This window comes from Scyliorhinus canicula, chromosome 26, assembly GCF_902713615.1.
Source record: "Scyliorhinus canicula chromosome 26, sScyCan1.1, whole genome shotgun sequence".
In the NCBI taxonomy this organism is placed as follows: domain Eukaryota; kingdom Metazoa; phylum Chordata; class Chondrichthyes; order Carcharhiniformes; family Scyliorhinidae; genus Scyliorhinus; species Scyliorhinus canicula.
The window spans coordinates 2,776,759-2,793,239 of NC_052171.1; the positions used below are offsets into that span (position 1 = coordinate 2,776,759).

The 16,481-nt window shown below is 47.4% G+C and overlaps 1 protein-coding gene across 7 annotated transcripts in view; it reads left to right on the forward strand.

The window, feature by feature from the left end:
- polm (polymerase (DNA directed), mu) overlaps nt 1–16,275 on the forward strand; it is a 215,384-nt gene extending 199,109 nt beyond the window's left edge. For 6 of the 7 annotated variants that reach the window (XM_038785448.1, XM_038785450.1, XM_038785445.1 and 3 more), the window contains 2 exons: nt 3,474–3,557; nt 12,043–13,782. In XM_038785448.1, coding sequence (XP_038641376.1) covers nt 3,474–3,557; nt 12,043–12,129 — 171 coding nt within the window. In that variant the 3' untranslated portion in view covers nt 12,130–13,782. Of the gene's footprint in view, nt 1–3,473; nt 3,558–12,042 lie in introns of all 7 variants that reach the window. The other variant, XR_005458799.1, reaches the window with a different exon arrangement.
- Nucleotides 16,276–16,481: the final 206 nt, after the last annotated feature.

Genomic DNA, 16,481 nt, shown 5'->3' on the forward strand with positions numbered 1-16,481 from the left:
GAGGCGTGGTTAACTCAGCCTCTCGGCCAATCGGTCGAGAGGCACATGACCGACCAGGGCCAATGGTAAGCCGACGTTCTGGCCCAATGGCAGACGAGTATGCAGATCATATCATCACATGCTCCAGCTCCGTTACCGTGCCCGCCTGGCTGGAGACCTTCGCCTCGACCTCCCTGAGCGCCTTCCCTTGGACCGCCTGTGTCTCGACCATTCGGTCCATCACCGCTCTCATTGGGTCCAGCGTGTCCCTCCTCAGCTCGGCGAAGCAGTTCTTGAAGAACTCCATCTGTTCCTCCCCTGGCCAGTGAGCCCCCGGTCCCCGCCGTCCGCCATGCTTGGCCGCCCGGTCTGGGGTCCCCGCTGCTCCCGCTTCGATCCTTGCCGCTCCACTCGACCACTTCTAGTCCAGCTGCCCATACACCAGAAAGGAAGCCTCTTCCCTATCGTCTCCTCCACCGATTCAGGCTGCCAGGTCCCAAAAAAGTCCGTTAAAAAAGGTCCGTTTGCCCATCGCGGGCGGGAGCGATCCGACCTGTGACCTGTCTCCTCGAGGACGCCACCCTGCACTGTAAATTTGATCCATAACTTTTCCATTTCCTCCTGGCATTTGATAAAATATTTCCCATTTTCACAGTTACATTTTCTTCCTCAGTGACTATCTCTGGATCCGACTTAGCTCATGAGGATTCCAACTGAAATTCCATCTTTCATGTTTGAATCCACTGACAATTACAGGTATCTCCAAAACATATAGTTTTCCTTCAACTGCTGATTTGGCCACATCCTGAGATCCACAATCAATGCCATGTATGTACTTAACCCCTCTCTCCAGCAGCACTGACTCACTCCTTGGCTTTTAGAAAATATTTTATTGAAGCATTTGTAATTTTCACAGTTTAACACATTAACATTTCTTAAACAACTGCGCGGGCTGGCACACGCAAAACACCTAAACGAACAAAAAACGAACAATGTCCCCTACTACCCCCGCCCTATTCCTTAATTAACCGTATACTAAGTTCCCTGTCCTTATCTAACATTGCCATGCCTCCTGGTTCTCCCCCTCTTACTGCTGACGTTCAATTTTCGTTGAAGAAATCGGTGAACGGTGGGCATCTCTGGGCAAACCCCTGAATTGATCCTCTCAAGGCGAACTTGATTTTTTCCAGACTGAGAAACCCTGCCATATTGCTGACCCACACTCCTGTCTTCGGGGGCTCCGAGTCCCTCCATCCCAGAAAAATCCGTCTCCAGGCCACCAGGGAGGAGAAGGCGAGAACATCGACCTCCCTCCCCTCCTTGGCCCCCGGATCTTCCGATACCCCAAATATTGCCAGTACTAGACTCTGTGTCACCCTCCCTTCCAGGACTTCTGACATAACGTCCGCAAATCCCTGCCAGAATCCCCTCAACTTCAGACACGCCAAGAACATATGTACATGGTTTGCCGGGCTACCCCCACACCGCCCACATCTGTCCTCCACCTCCTCAAAGAACCTGCTCATCCGGGCCGCCGTCATGTGGGCCCTGTGGACCATCTTGAACTGGATCATGCTAAGTGGCACACGATGAGGATGAATTGACTCTCTTAAAAGCTTTTTCCCACAGTTCAATTTCCAGCTCTCCTCCCAGCTCCTCTTCCCACTTCCCTTTCACCTCTCATGGGGGCCCCTTCCCACTCCATCAACTCCTTGTATATCTCCGACCCATCCCTTCCCTAACACCCGTTTTTGACATTACCTTATCCTGTAGTCCCCTCAGGAGGATGTGAGGAAAGCTTGGAACCTGCCTCCGGACAAAGTCCCGTCCCTGTAGGTACCGAAACCCGTTCCCACTCAGCAAATCAAACTCCTCTAATACTTCCAGATTTGGGAAACCCTCCTGAATGAAGAGATCCCCAAATCTCTCAATCCCTGCCCGCTGCCATCTCTTAAAGCCCCCATCCAGTCCCCCCAGGGCAAACCGGTGGTTGTCACAAATCGGTGACCACACTGATGCCCCCTCTGATCTCATGCGCTGCCTCCATTGTGTCCACCCCTCAGGGCTGCCACCACCACAGGGCTTGGAGAGTACCGAGCCGGTGAGAACGGCAGAGGCGCCGTTAGTAAAGCCTCCAAACTCGTACTCGCTCCCAAACCGACCCCTTCCCCAATATCTACTTCCTGACCATTGATATGTTCGCCCAGTAATAGTTAATAAAGCTCGGGAGGGCCAAGCCCTCCTCTCCGCGACCCCATTCCAGGAGTGCCTTCTTTACTCTTGTGGTTTTACCTGCCCACACAAAACCGATATCGCCGCATTAATTTTCCTGAAAAAAGCCGTGGGGCCAAAAATTGGAAGTCATTGAAAAAAGAAGAGCAGTCTCAGAAGGACCGTCATCTTCAACGTCTGGACCCTCCCCACCAGCACCAGTGGGAGCATATCTGCCGAAGTCGCTTTTCATTTGATCGACCGCTTGGCCCAGATTTAACTTATGAAGCTGCCCCCAATCCATGTTCAAATGCAGCAAGACCTAAACAATAGTCAGGCTTGGGCTGACAAATGACAAGTAACATTTGCACCTCACAAGTGCCAGTCAATGATCATCCCAAACAAGAGGGAATCTAACCATTGTCCCTTGACATTTAATAGCATTAACATGGCTGAATCCCCGGCTATCAGCATCCAGGGGGTTACCATTGACTAGAAATTGAACTGAACTAGCCATATCAATACTGTGGCAACAAGAGCAGGTCAGAGTCGAGGAATCCTATTGTGAGTAACTCACCTCCAGACTTCCCAAAGCCTGTCCACCATCTACAAGGCCCAAATCAGGAGTGAAATAGAATACTCTCCACTTGCCTGGATGAGTGCAGCTCGACACCATCCAGGACAAAGCCCCACTTGATTGGTCCCCGAGTACAAACATTCACTTCCTCCAGCACCGATGAACAGTGGCAGCCGTGTGTACCATTTACAAGATGCACTGCAGTAACTCACCAAGGTTCTTTAGGCAGCACCTTCCAAACCCAAGACCATTACCATCCAGAAGTGACCCGCAGATACCTGGGAGCCCCACCACGTCGACGTTCCCCTCCAAGTCACTCACCACACTGACTTGGAAATATATTGCCGTTCTTTCACTGCCACTGGGTCAAAGTCCCTCCCTAACAGCACAGTGGGTATACCTTTACCTCTGGGGTTGCAGCGGTTCAAGAAGGCAGTTCATCATCAACTTCTGATGGGCAACTAGGGATGGGCAATAAATGCTGGCCGAGCCAGCGGCACTCACATCCCGTAAATGAATGTTAACAAAGTCCGCAAGCATGAGCCTGGCCTTTCTGTGACTTGTCATTTCAACTTCCGGTTGCAGGGTTTGGTTGGGGTTTTGGAAAGAGAGAAAAATGCAGCAACTGGAAATGCAGTAAAAGAGATTCACTTCAAAGAGATTAAATTTGAATGACTTTTTTGTTTACTTTTCTTGCATTCTGCAGCTGTTTGAACGAGACCTTCGCAGATACGCCAAGCACTTTGGGCATATGATGTTGAACAGCCATTCTTTGTTTGATAATAAACAGGTAGGAAGAACCTGGAGTTCATTAACCTTCAGTGTACTAGTCTTTGAACTTAAACCTCATTTAAATTCATGAAACGATGTGACTGTTGTAACAATGCAGGCACGTTCGGCTGAGTGGCTTCCCTCTGTGCTTTATGATTCTGAGTCAACGCCATTGTTTGTCATTCTCGCAAATTCACAGCAATGCTATGTGATGATATGCAGCAACTGAAAGGCAGGCTATTGCTCACACTGACAGTCCATGGAGCTCTTGGAGGGGAGTTCATGTTGACTCTTTCTCCACTTCAAGGAAAAAAATTCACTCCATCCCGAACTGAAGAATTAACAAACAAAACAATCCAAATAATACAAAACTCCAGAAGTGGGAAACTGCACATGTTGTAAAATACCTTGGACCGAGAATCACCGTTACTTCATTATCATTGGGTCAAAATCATAATATCCCTCCTTAATAGAACTTCAAAAAACATTATTTCATCTGACTTTTGCGTACCTGGCTGGGCCAACATTTGTATTGCTTATGCTTAATTACCCTGGATAAGGTAGCGGCGAGCTGCCTTCTTGCAACACTACAGTCCAGATGGGATAGGTACACCACAGAACTATTTTGGAGGTAGCTTCAGGATTTTGACCCAGAAACAGTGAAGGAATGGTGGTCATGTGTGGCTCGGAGGGGAACCTGAAGGTAGTGGTGTTCCGATGCATCTTCTGCCCTTGTCCTTTGTGGCAGAGGTCACGGGCTTGGAAGGTGTTGTCGAAAGAACCTTGGTGAGTGATTGCATTACATCTTGTAGATGGCATAAATGACTGCTGCCACTTTGCGTCAGTGGTGGAGCAAATGTATGTCTTTGCATGGGATACCAATCAAATGGGATGCTTTGCCTTGGATGGTGTCAAGCTTCTTGGGTATTTTTGGAGCTGCATTCATTCAGGCAAGTGGAGAGTATTCAGGCAAGTGGAGAGTATTCAGGCAAGTGGAGAGTGTTCTAGCATACTTGTGCTTCGTAGAGGGTGGAAAGGCTTTGAGGAATCGGGAGTGAGATAATTGCCATTGGACTCATGGCCTCTCACCTGCTCTTGTGGCCACAGTTTTTATGTGGCTAGTCAAGTTCAGTTTATAATCAATGGTGAACGCCCCCCCCCCTCCTCCCAGGATAGTGGGGGATTTTGTGTTGGTAATTGTTATAACCCTGCATGGGATTCATCCAGCTGGGGATGATTATTCCCCAGTGCTCATTGGTCTGTGAGTTAACCAGCACTAGTGTAACAGGTCAGCTGTTGTAGCAGCTGCCAGAAAGGAGTGAGGATCTTGAGATTTTTAACTGGGTCCTGTGTGAATACTGCTGTTATGCTGAATAAACGTCTTATGAAGTCTTTGGACTCCCCATTGCTGTTTACTTCAGTAATGTCATTCAGTGTCGAGGCGCAATGGTTAGATTCTCCCTTAATGGAGATGGTCGTTACCTGGCCCTTGTGGCATGAAAGTTACTTGCCAGCCCAACCCTGGATATTGTCCAGGTCTTGTTGCATTTGCACATTTACTGCTTCAGTATCTGAGGAGTCTCGAATGGTACTGAACATTGTGCAATCACCACCGAGAACTCCTGACTTTGAAGGTCATTGATCAAGTTGGCCTTGGATACTATCCTGAGGAACTTGTGCACAAATATCTAAGGACTGAGATGATTGACCTTCAACAACCACAACCATCTTCCTTTTGCTAGGTATGACTCTCAACAGCATAGAGTTGTCCCCCTGATTCCCACTGACTCCAAAACAAACTTGTCCCACTTTATTGCAATGGTAAAACCTAGGCTTTTGAGTCTCACCTTCGCCCTCAGTACCTTCTTTTCTGGTCTGAGTCGGAGATCTCGGAGCATTCCCAGCTTTTCATTCATTGGCTACCTGCCTTCCTTTTACTCTCCCAAGTCCAATCCTTTATAAATTACAGAGGGTGATGGAACAAAGGTTTAATTTTATGGATCAACTACTAATCGTCAGTCATTATTGCTGCTTGTCTTCACCTTTTGGTCTTCAAAATGGGTTCTTATCACAGAACGTAGGGAATTCTTAAATTCTTTTAAGTGAATGACCTCTCTCATAGCCTCACAGGTAGTTGCAACTCCCAATGCTTGTACCCATCTATTAAAATTGTTCTGCTTAACCCTTGGGAATTCGACATACGTCTGTTCTGGCTGTCTCCTTAAATTCCAAAACGTTTGCTATATGTCTTGGGAACCAATTCATTTGCAGCCAGAATAGCCTTTTTTACCCAATCATAATTCTTAGACACCCCTTCTCTGACAGGGAAGCATGAACTTCCTGTGCCTCCCGTCAATTTACTTTGCATGGGTAAAGTCCACTTTTTCCATTTCGGTGGCTGTTTTCTCAAATGACCTAAAAAAGGTTTTGACTTCCTTCTCTTCAAACTTTGAGAATGCCTGTATAAATGTAAACTTTTTGCCAATGGGTTCCATTCTCAGATTAAACTCCCCCGCCTGGCAGCTCCCATTTAATTTCTAGTGCCTGAAGCTGGAACTCTCCCTATTTTATTTTTCACACTATCTGTTTTCCTTTTCTTTCTCTCTCTCGAATGTTTTTTCCTCTCTCTCTAATGCTTTTTTCCTCTCTCTCTAATGCTTTTTTCGTCTCTCTCAAATGCTTTTTCTCTCACTGATTCCAACCTCTTCATTTCAATTTCCATTTGAAGAGCTTTTTATTAGTTGCATTTACATTTCTTTTGCCATTTTTGATTCCCCCTCATGCTCAAACTGCAACCGAATTCTCTCCAGCTCAATTTCCCCACCAAAAAATGTCTTTGATGCTACTTATTGGGCTTTCCTGTGTTTCGAACAGACCCAAGTATTCAACCAAAATATTATGGTCGGGATTCTCCATTAGCCAACACCAAAATCGGGGTGTGCAATCAGGCAGAGAATAGCTCCTGATGCTGAAATTGTGGAAGCGCCAGTTTGACGCCAAATTGCGATGCTCTGCCTTCTTGAAAGCGTGCCGCGTGTAGTTGCAAGACCGTTTACGTTTAATCAGTTGATGGGCCCACCTGCGATGCTCCGCCTCCGATGGGCGGAGTTCCTGAGAGAGAGGCCATACAGACAGTGTCCAGTGCTGCCATACTTTGCCAACAGCCATGCTGCTGGCTGGGGGACGTCTGTCAGGGTTGGGGGGAGTAGTGGAGGGGTAGCCAGAAGGTTGGCGGTGGGGTCGAGGTGAATGGGTATGCAACAACATTACCGCATCCGGCAAGGCAGACATGTGGCTGCGCCTGCCGCTGACAGTCCGCTTTAAACCTGGTGCCCTGCGTCATATAGCTGACCACCCCCCCACTCTTTTGGCCCCAGCCGACCCATCAGCTGTATGGGTGCTCCAGCACAGCCTGGCCCATCTTGCCAGCCCTGATCAGTGCATGTGAGTGTGAGAGGTAAGTGTGGCTTGTCAGCCCTACGAGTGTCGATCATGGACCCGGCTAATCCCACACCATTTTTCATGGGAATCGATGGTGTTCCACATGGCATCGGTGCTAGCCCATCAACGGTTGCGGAAACGGTGCGGGTTTGGTGCCGATTTTTCTGACATGAAAGTCCACGGATTCTCCGTTGCCGTCCACACCTCCGAAACAGAGAATCCAGCCCCATATATCTCTGCCTTCCTTGCTTTTCCTGGCATCTATATTTTCAATTCACCTGTCAATTCAATTAGCTTGTCTTTTTGAAGCTCTTTTAAGTGAACTAAAGACAAGTGGTCCACCTGAAGAAAACTCTTAGCAGCTTCCAGAGCCATCCTGTTATATTGCTATAAACCTGGTGTCTCTTTTTACTTTATGCTGTAACCCAAGCATCACTGTCTACCATCCCAAAGATCCCGGACAAGCCCTCAACTTATGTTACGACTCCTAGGCTGCTACACAATTCGTACGAAATCCCGCACCTGCAAGTACCGAAAGTCATTCCCCCTCGCCAGCCCGAACTTCTCCTCCAGCGCCCTCATATTCGCGAAGATCCCTTCCAGGAACAAGTCGCCCATCCTTCCCACCCCCCGCCCTCCGTGGCTCGAAACCCGCCATCCATCTTCCCCGGGACAAATCGGTGGTTGCCACATATTGGGGACCAGACCGACGCTCCCACTTCCCCCACATGCTTCCTCCATTGGCCCCAAATCCGCAAAGCCGCCACCACTATAGGGCTGGTGGAGTACCTGGCCGGCGGGAGCGGCAGGGGAGCCGTGACCAGGGCTGCCAAGCTGGTGCCCCTGCACGAAGCAGCCTCCACCCGCTCCCAAACCAACCCCGTACCCACCATCCATTTCCGTGGCTATGTTAGCCGCCCAGTAGTAGTTGCTGAGGTTCAGCAACGCCAGCGTCCACTCGCTACAGTTCCGTTCCAGCATCCCCCTCTTTACCCGCGGGGACTTCCCCGCCCAAACAAATTCCAGGATGATTTTATTGATTCTTTTAAAGAAGGACCGCGGAATGAATATAGGGAGACACTGAAAAATGAAGAGGAATCTCGGGAGGATCGTCATCTTCACCGTCTGTACTCTCCCCACTAGTGACAGCGGGAGTGCATCCCATCTCCAAAACTCGCTCCTCGTTTGCTCCACCAGCCTGGACAAGTTCAACTTATGCATCTTACCCCAGTCGCGTGCCACTTGTATCCCTAGATACCTAAAACTTTCCCCAACCAGCCTAAATGGTAGCTCCCTCAGCCTATTCTCCTGACCCCTCGCCTGCACCACAAACATCTAGCTTTTTGCCATGTTCAACTTGTAGCCCGAAAACCGGCCAGACTCCACTAGGATTTCCTTGGATCTGGCACAAACAAAAGCAGGTCATCCGCGTAGAGCGAGACCGTGTGCTCTATTCCCCGCCCCCCGACCATTCCCTTCCATCCCCTTTTCGCTCTCAGAGCAATTGCCAGCGGTTCTATGGCCAACGCAAACAGCAGTGGAGAGAGGGGGCATCCCTGTCTTGTCCCGCGGTGTAGTCTAAAATACTCAGATGTCGTCCTGTTCGACCTTACACTAGCCTCCGGGGCCTGATATAGCAGTTTAACCCAGTCCACAAAGCCTTCTCCAAACCCAAACCGTCCCAACACCTCCCATAAATAGTCCCACTCCACCCGGTCAAAAGCCTTTTCGGCATCCATTGCCACCACTACCTCCACCTCTCTGGATCCTTATATTGAGTAGCCTTCTTAGATTGGCTACTAGCTGCCTGCCCTTAACAAACCCCGTTTGGTTCTCCACAATTACGTACGGTACGCAGTCTTCGATTCTGGACGCCAGGATCTTGGCCAGCAGTTTAGCGTCTACATTAATCAGGGAGATTGGCCTATAGGACTCACAGACCTCTGGATCCTTATCCCGTTTTAATATTAGCGAGATGGTGGCCTGCGACATCGTCGGGGGTAGCACCCCATTGTCCCTCGCCTCGTTAAACACCCTAACCAGCACCGGCCCCAGTATACCTGATGGAACCATCACTTCAGCGAACACGTGTAGTTGGATCTGAACAGAGGCTTTAATACACTTGCAAAAGAGCCAGCCTATTCGTCGTTGAACTCCAGATGAAATGGCAGGCTGGCTCTAAGGCACTGATCTTTATACATCGGTCCCAGGGGGAGGAATCCAGGGATGAGCACAGTACAAACTCTTGCGTACTCCCAGAGCGACTCCCCCTTGTGGTTGGATAGTGCAACTGCACTTACAATGGTGGATAGTGAACATACACGGAGTTATATTGGCAACTATATACAGCATTGATCTTACAATGGGTAGATAACGAATATATATACATGGAGTGATATTGGCAACTATATATAGTGTGAATCACATTCACCACAATACCCGCAAACTTTTTGTAGACCTCCACTGGATACCCATCTGGACCCAGGGCTTTACCCGACTGCATGGCCTTCAGGCCCCCCATTACTTCTTCAGCTCTAATCGGGGGCCCCAGCCCCTCTACCATCCCCCTACCCACCTTTGGGAAGGTCAGCCCATCTAAGAAGCGCCTCATCCCCTCCGGCCCTGTGGGGGATTCCGAGGTATACAGCTTACTGTAAAGGTCCCTGAATACCCTGTTCAGTCCTGCCGGGTCTCCCACCCGGTTCCCTGCCCCATCCACGGCCGTCCTTATCTCCCTGGCCGCCTCCCTCTTCCTAAGTTGCTGTGCAAGTATTCTGCTGGCTTTGGAGTGTAAACATTCACTAGGACCACCTTCACCCCCTCAAGCTTGCCCCGGATCATGAGAAATCTACCCCCCCCATCCGCAACTGTGCTGTCTGCCTCAAACTTAACCCGTTTGTTAATCATGATCGCGACTCCTCTGGTCTTCGCGTCAAGCCCCGAATGGAAGACCTGGCTAACCCAGCCCTTCTGTAATCTAACCTGGTCTGCCACTTTCAAATGCGTCTCCTGCAGCAACATTACATCCGCCTTCAGAGCCCGTAAGTGCGCGAACACACGTGTCCTCTTGACCGGCCCGTTTAATCCTCTAACATTCCAGGTGATCAGCCTGGTTGGAGGGCGGCGCCCCCCCCGAACGCCGATCAGCCATCCCCCTGCTTATGTGCCACGTCGTCCCCCCCCCCACCCCGCCATATACTGGCTGCTTACACACACCCCCACCTCCCTCCCGTTGACTAGCTCAAAGCAGCTAGCCTGGTGGCTCTCAACTCCGGCGCCACCATATCTCACACCTATTGTCCCCCTGCTCCCCTCCCCCCTGCCCATCAACACCACCTCCCCAGAACAACTCTGTTCGAGCAATCGCTCTGGGACCGAGACAGAGAGAAAACAAACTAAGAGCAAAGCAACATTTCCAGAAGAAGAAAAAAGCAAAGAGAACCCGAACAGCCCCCCAGCACCCATCAACTTAAACTTCAACTATCACTTTGGCTTTAACTTTAAAACTTTCAAACAGGCAAACACAAACACAAGAACACCCCCGGTTTTAAGTAAAAGAGCATGCCGAACGACATCGCTAACACAAAGGGAAATCTGTGAACAAATGCAGACATCCCTTAGCACACTCTAACTTGAGTCCATGGGTCCTCAGTTCGATACCAGTCCATGCCCCTTAGCGAAGTCCATCGCTTCCTCCGGGTCGTCAAAATAATGTTGCAGTTCCCGGTATGTGACCCAAAGCGACGCCGGGAAAAGTAGCCCGAATTTGACCTTTTTAAACAGAATCTCTTTAATTTGTCTGTAGGCTGCCCTCCTTCTGGCCACCTCCTGGCTCAGATCCTGGTAGATGCGCAGGACACTGTTGTTCCATGAGCAACTCCTTATGCTCTTGACCCACTGTAGAACCCGCTCCTTGTCCACGAACCTATGGAACCTGACCACCATCGCGCCCCCCCCCCCCCACCCTTTCGTGGCTGCCTCGCCTGCACACTGTGTGCCCTGTCCAGCTCCAACGGACGCGGGAAGAAATCGTCCCACACCAGCTTCTGCAACATGTCTGCCACATATGCCGCGGCATCCACTCCCTCGGCCTCCTCTGGGAGCCCAATGATTTTCAGATTCTGCCGGCGAGACCTGTTTTCCAGGTCCTCTAGCTTGTCCATCAGCCTTGCTTGCTGCTCCTTCAACTTACTAATTTCCACGCCCGCTACTGTTTGGAAATCCGCCTGCTCTTCCACTGGCTTCTCCAGTGCCTGGACCTTCTTATCCTGAGCATCCAGCCTCTGGTCGAGTCGCTCCACCGCTTTCTGGAGCGGTTCCAGATTATCCTGCTCGTGCTGCGAAGCTCTCTTTCATGACCTGCAGCATGTTTTCCAGTGCTGCCTGGACCGTCCTTTCCGTGGTCTGTTCATCGGCCATCTTTCCTCCCACTTGAGCTTCCACACCACCTTTCTTCAGCCCCTTCTTCGCCTGTTTTCGCTCCCTTCTGCTCCTTAAGTCCATACAACTCTGTATGGATTCAGATCTAGAGTGCTATTGTTTTTCACTCCAGCGCTCAAAAGTTCAAAAAAGTCAGGGAAAAAGGTCTTAAAGTCAGACCGGAGTGAGAGCCACCAAATGTGCGATTTACTCATAGCCGCCACCGGAACTCTCAGCCTGAAAGATTTCTGGCAGTAGGTTTGAAGAATAAGAGGGGTTATTCACCATATTTAATCCTCAACCATATTTAATCCTCCACCAACATCAGTAAAATACAGATTATTTTTCCTTGTCGTGTTCCTGTTTGAGGGAGGTTGATATGCGCAAATTGGCGTCTGTATTTCTGACATTATGAAATGAAAATGAAATGAAATGAAAATCGCTTATTGTCACGAGTAGGCTTCAATGAAGTTACTGTGAAAAGCCCCTAGTCGCCACATTGCGGCGCCTGTCCGGGGAGGCTGGTACGGGAACAGCAACCGCACTACCATTGTACTTCGTTGGCCCTGAAGTGTTTTGGGACATCTCTGAGGTTGTGAAATAAACTATATAAATGCAAGTCTTACTTTGCTGCTTTATTTCAGAATAAATTTTTGCTAGCTGCTACAGAAGAAGAGATATTTGCACATCTCGGATTGGATTACATACCACCTCAGGAAAGGAATGCTTGATCTGCTGAAGTCAAGATGCAGGAGCATAGAGAATGAACAATGATGACACCTCAAGGTTTACCTTCTTGACAAATATCTGGACATTTGTCCCCTGATGTCCAAGAAAACTCTGGCCATTTCCCCCATGTTTGGTACTCTGACTTGCATGCATCTCCTGTCCGGTCGGTGCATTTGTAGAATTGGTAAGTTATTTGTTAATGGATTAAATATTAATTTGTTTAGCATTTTTTGACATTTCTATACAAAATTACACGTGGACATGTGCATCATTGTCTTTGCCATTGCACTCTCTCCTCTGAATCAGAAGCTTTTGACTTCACGTCCCACTCAAAGACTTCAGGCACAGAATCTTAACTGAAGCCAAGGGAGTTCTACATTTTTAAAATGGAATCACTACAGTGCAGAAGGACACCGCTCGGCATCGTGAGTCTGCATCGATCCTCTGAAAGATCACTCTGTTTAGCATTTGGACACTGAGGGACAATTTAGCATGGCCAATCCACCTCGTGTGCACATCTTCGGACTGGGCTACGGGGATAGGATGGAGGTGTGGGCTGAGGCAGGGTGCTCTTTCCAAGGGCAAACTTCACAGGCCGATTGGCCTTCTGCGCTGTAAATTCTATGATTCCATGACTGTGGGAGGATCCGGAGCACCCTGAAGAAACCCTCGCAGATACTGGGAGAATGTGCAAACTCCACACAGTCACCCAAGGTCGGAATTGAATCTTGGGTCCCTGGTGCTGTGAGGCAGCAGTGCTAACCTCTGTGCCACCGTTGATGGTGCCAATTTGTCTCATGAGACTTGAAGCTGAGGGACCACTTGCCCCCAGATCGATGTCACAGATGTCTAACTGTAGTTTGAAAAAGAGCACCGTGGTTCTTCCTGGTGTCCTGGTAAATCTTTATCTGAAATCAACATCACCGAATACATTTATTGCTTGTTATGGAATTTTGCTGTGTGCCACAGTTCCTATCTTACGACAGTGAAGATACTCATTGGTTGTAAAGCACTTCAAAATGTCCTTCATTCACAAATGGTGCGGTATTAATGGAAGTTCTTCCAAGTACAGTCTTGCTTTAAATATTCTCGTATCTTTCTCTCCACTTTTTCTTTGCCATTTGTCTCTTCCCTTCCTTCCAGATGTCTTTAGTTACCTCCTTAGGTGGCACAAAAATTATTTCTATATTCTATATTTATTGATTGTTTTTGATGCTTTAAACTTCAGAGTTTTACTTTGCGCGTGTTTTAAAGAGTATGCATGTGTAATGTTATAGAATATACAAATACAATGATATGTACAGCAGGAGCAAAATCCAATTTGGTTGCAAATGGATTATTGCTGATGATCAATGTGTGATTGTGTTTATTTTTGGCTGCTAAAATTGTTGTCTGTAATTTTTTGGAGTTAAGAAATCTCCGTACGGTCAGCACAAATAGTATCTCCGCTGCTGAGTTAAGAAAGGAAAAATTGGGAAGACTTTCCTTCTCATGATCACACTTCAGTGTGCCTTTTTCTCACACCCACCTGTGGTATCTTTCGTGGGTAAAGAAATTGCTAACTATTGCTCTTGCACGAACAATGCAACGAATATTGCATGAGCAGTAATTCACTGATGCCTCTGGAATTATGCCCCAGGAATGTTCTGCCTTTTAAAAAAAAAAATGTAGTTCATTCCAAACATGTACAAACAAGAACATAACAAATACAGCAACGGAATCAACAACTGACAGTTTTATCCCGCTTTACTCCTTAACTCATGAACAATCCCCACCATGCTTCGAATCCCTCCTCGGATCCCCTCAGCTCATATTTGATATTTTCCAAACGTAGAAAATCATACAAGTCCCAAGCCAGGCTGTCACTCCTGGTGCGTGTCTGCATTCCAATTTTACGAAATCCTCTGCCGGGCAATTAGAGAAGCAAAAGCCATAACGTTGGCTTTTTTCCCCTCCATCAGCTCCGGCAACTCCGAGACCCCAAAGATTGCCACCACTGGGTCTCGCATTCACCCTAAGCATAGCCTTGCACCATAGAACAAATCTAATTCCTCTCCCAGCTCATCCTCCTACTTATACTTAATCCTCATCACTTGCGTCCTCCCTCGCTCCCCAAGTAACCCGGAAATGTCCCCAATCTTGCCCTTTCTAGACTAGTCTGGAAGTAGCAATTTCTCCAGCAGAGTATACCCTGGCAACATGGGAAACACCGTCCACTCCTTTCTTACGAACCTGCATGTATCTAAACTCACTCCCTCTTGGCAGCTCGAACCTTCCCTGTAGCTCATCTAAACCTTCAAATTGCCCTTCCAAATACAGGTCCCTCATCTTTTTCAGCTCCACCTCCATTCACCTTTTATACATGTTATCTATCCCCCCCAGCTTAAACCTAAGGTTCCCATGGTGTCAACACCGACATCCCCTCAGTGCCTCCTCAGTTGGTTCCATACCTTGACTGTCGATTGCACCACCGGACTCTCTGAGTACTTGGGAAGGTTATGCCTTGAGGACACAAGGAGAAAAAAATGGAAATAGGAAACAAAAGACACTCCTGAAATATGGAAGTTCTTGGAAGCCCCGTAAATTTTACAAGACTACTATTGCAAATATTCATATCTATTGTTTGAAGAAAGGACAGTTTAATATTTGAAGCTACTTTGACATAAATACATACAAAAAGTCAGTATGACTCATGAAATGATGGGGTACACTCATAGGGTGCATCAAATAATTCCTGACCCAATCATTCACTATATGCTTAGCTGGAGCAAACGCTAGTGCATTATGGAATGTTATATTTAGTTTTGGGATAAAGCTATTTTCATGGCACGTCATTATACCTGATTGATAACCACTGTCACCAATACCCTTTTTATGACTTCATTCAATGTCTGCACAAAATTTCAATCTTCATTCAGTTTCACAATAATTTAATATGCAATTTGCAAAACAAATGCACCTTGGAAACAATTACGATCAATGTAGCGGAAGGTCAGCACAAATAGCACATCCTCCCTGTGAATATAAGACCTGATCATGTTCTCAGTATGTCTATATATGCACACTGTTGATGGAGGTTATTGTTCAATAAGAAATGAGCAATCTGGTTGATTTACTTTTACTTCTCTCTAATCGGAGTTGCTGCTGTGAATTTCAGTGTTCCTCTCGCCATTCTGGCTGAATTCAAAACAAGCAGATAAGGTAAAATGGTGAAGCAGTGTGTTCCATATTGTCTCAGTAATTTAAGATGCTATGTTTATAATTTAAGATGCAATGTTTTTAATTTAGGATGGAATGTTTCAAATGGTCATTTATTTTTCCCATTTCATCTAATGATTTTGTGTGAATGGGCTCTGCATGTCCACTACATTCCTGTCCATGATCCCTGCTGTTGCCACTTCACTCTGTGCCCTCTCATTACTAATCTTCCTGTCGGTGAGAGTAGTTTCTTGTCAAAACACTTCAGAATATTTATTAAATATCACCATAATCTTCTCCAGTCTTAAAACAAAGCTGAGGTCCCTGATCTCCTCATTCTTGTAATTCTGAGGCCTTGATGTCCTCCCTCAGCTGTGTTGCCTAGAATGGAGCACAGTACTCCAGATGAGGCCGAACTAGCGCTTTATATTATCCTTGTTCATTAAAACATGAGATGTCCCTACAATAATTGTAAAATAAAGTAATGATTGAGATCCTGGGATGCTTTCCCTCAGGACCTCAGAAGTAGTGAGTACTCTCTTCTGACAACCTTGAGATTTTTACAAGTGGTGACTGGTATCACTCACTTCCTTTATTCCAATTTCTCAGCTTTTTCTCCTTGGATGTTTTGAATGATGAGACTTTTTGTAATTTTTGTAAGTATGATTGGCACATTCAACTGCGAGAGGACCAATCGGCTGAGCCCAATCCTGAGGAACATGGCAGTCGGGAAACAGAATAATTGAGTCTCATTCTTCACTGCCGTCGTGACCACAACTCTGCTCAACTCAAAGACAAGGCACATCAGAATAGTTCAGGCGAAGATGAGAACTTTGCACCATTTGATGGGTTTTTGACATTGGTTGTCTTGGAAATACATGTTCTAATATTGGGGCTAATCCAAAATATGGAGCTTAACTGGAAAAAAAAGAATTGGGTACTCTAAATTTAAAAAAAATAGTGATGGTGCAGCTGTGTGGTCGGAAACTCATCCTGGCGTTAAACATCGAGATTGTGAAGTGTGGTTCAGCCTCCAACAGGTGGTGAGGTAGAGATGGCTGTTGTCAGTGTAGATGTGAAAATTAGAAGAGTGCTTTTGGATGATGTCACCTCGTGACAGCATGGAGATAAGAAATAGGAGGGCCCCAGTATAGAT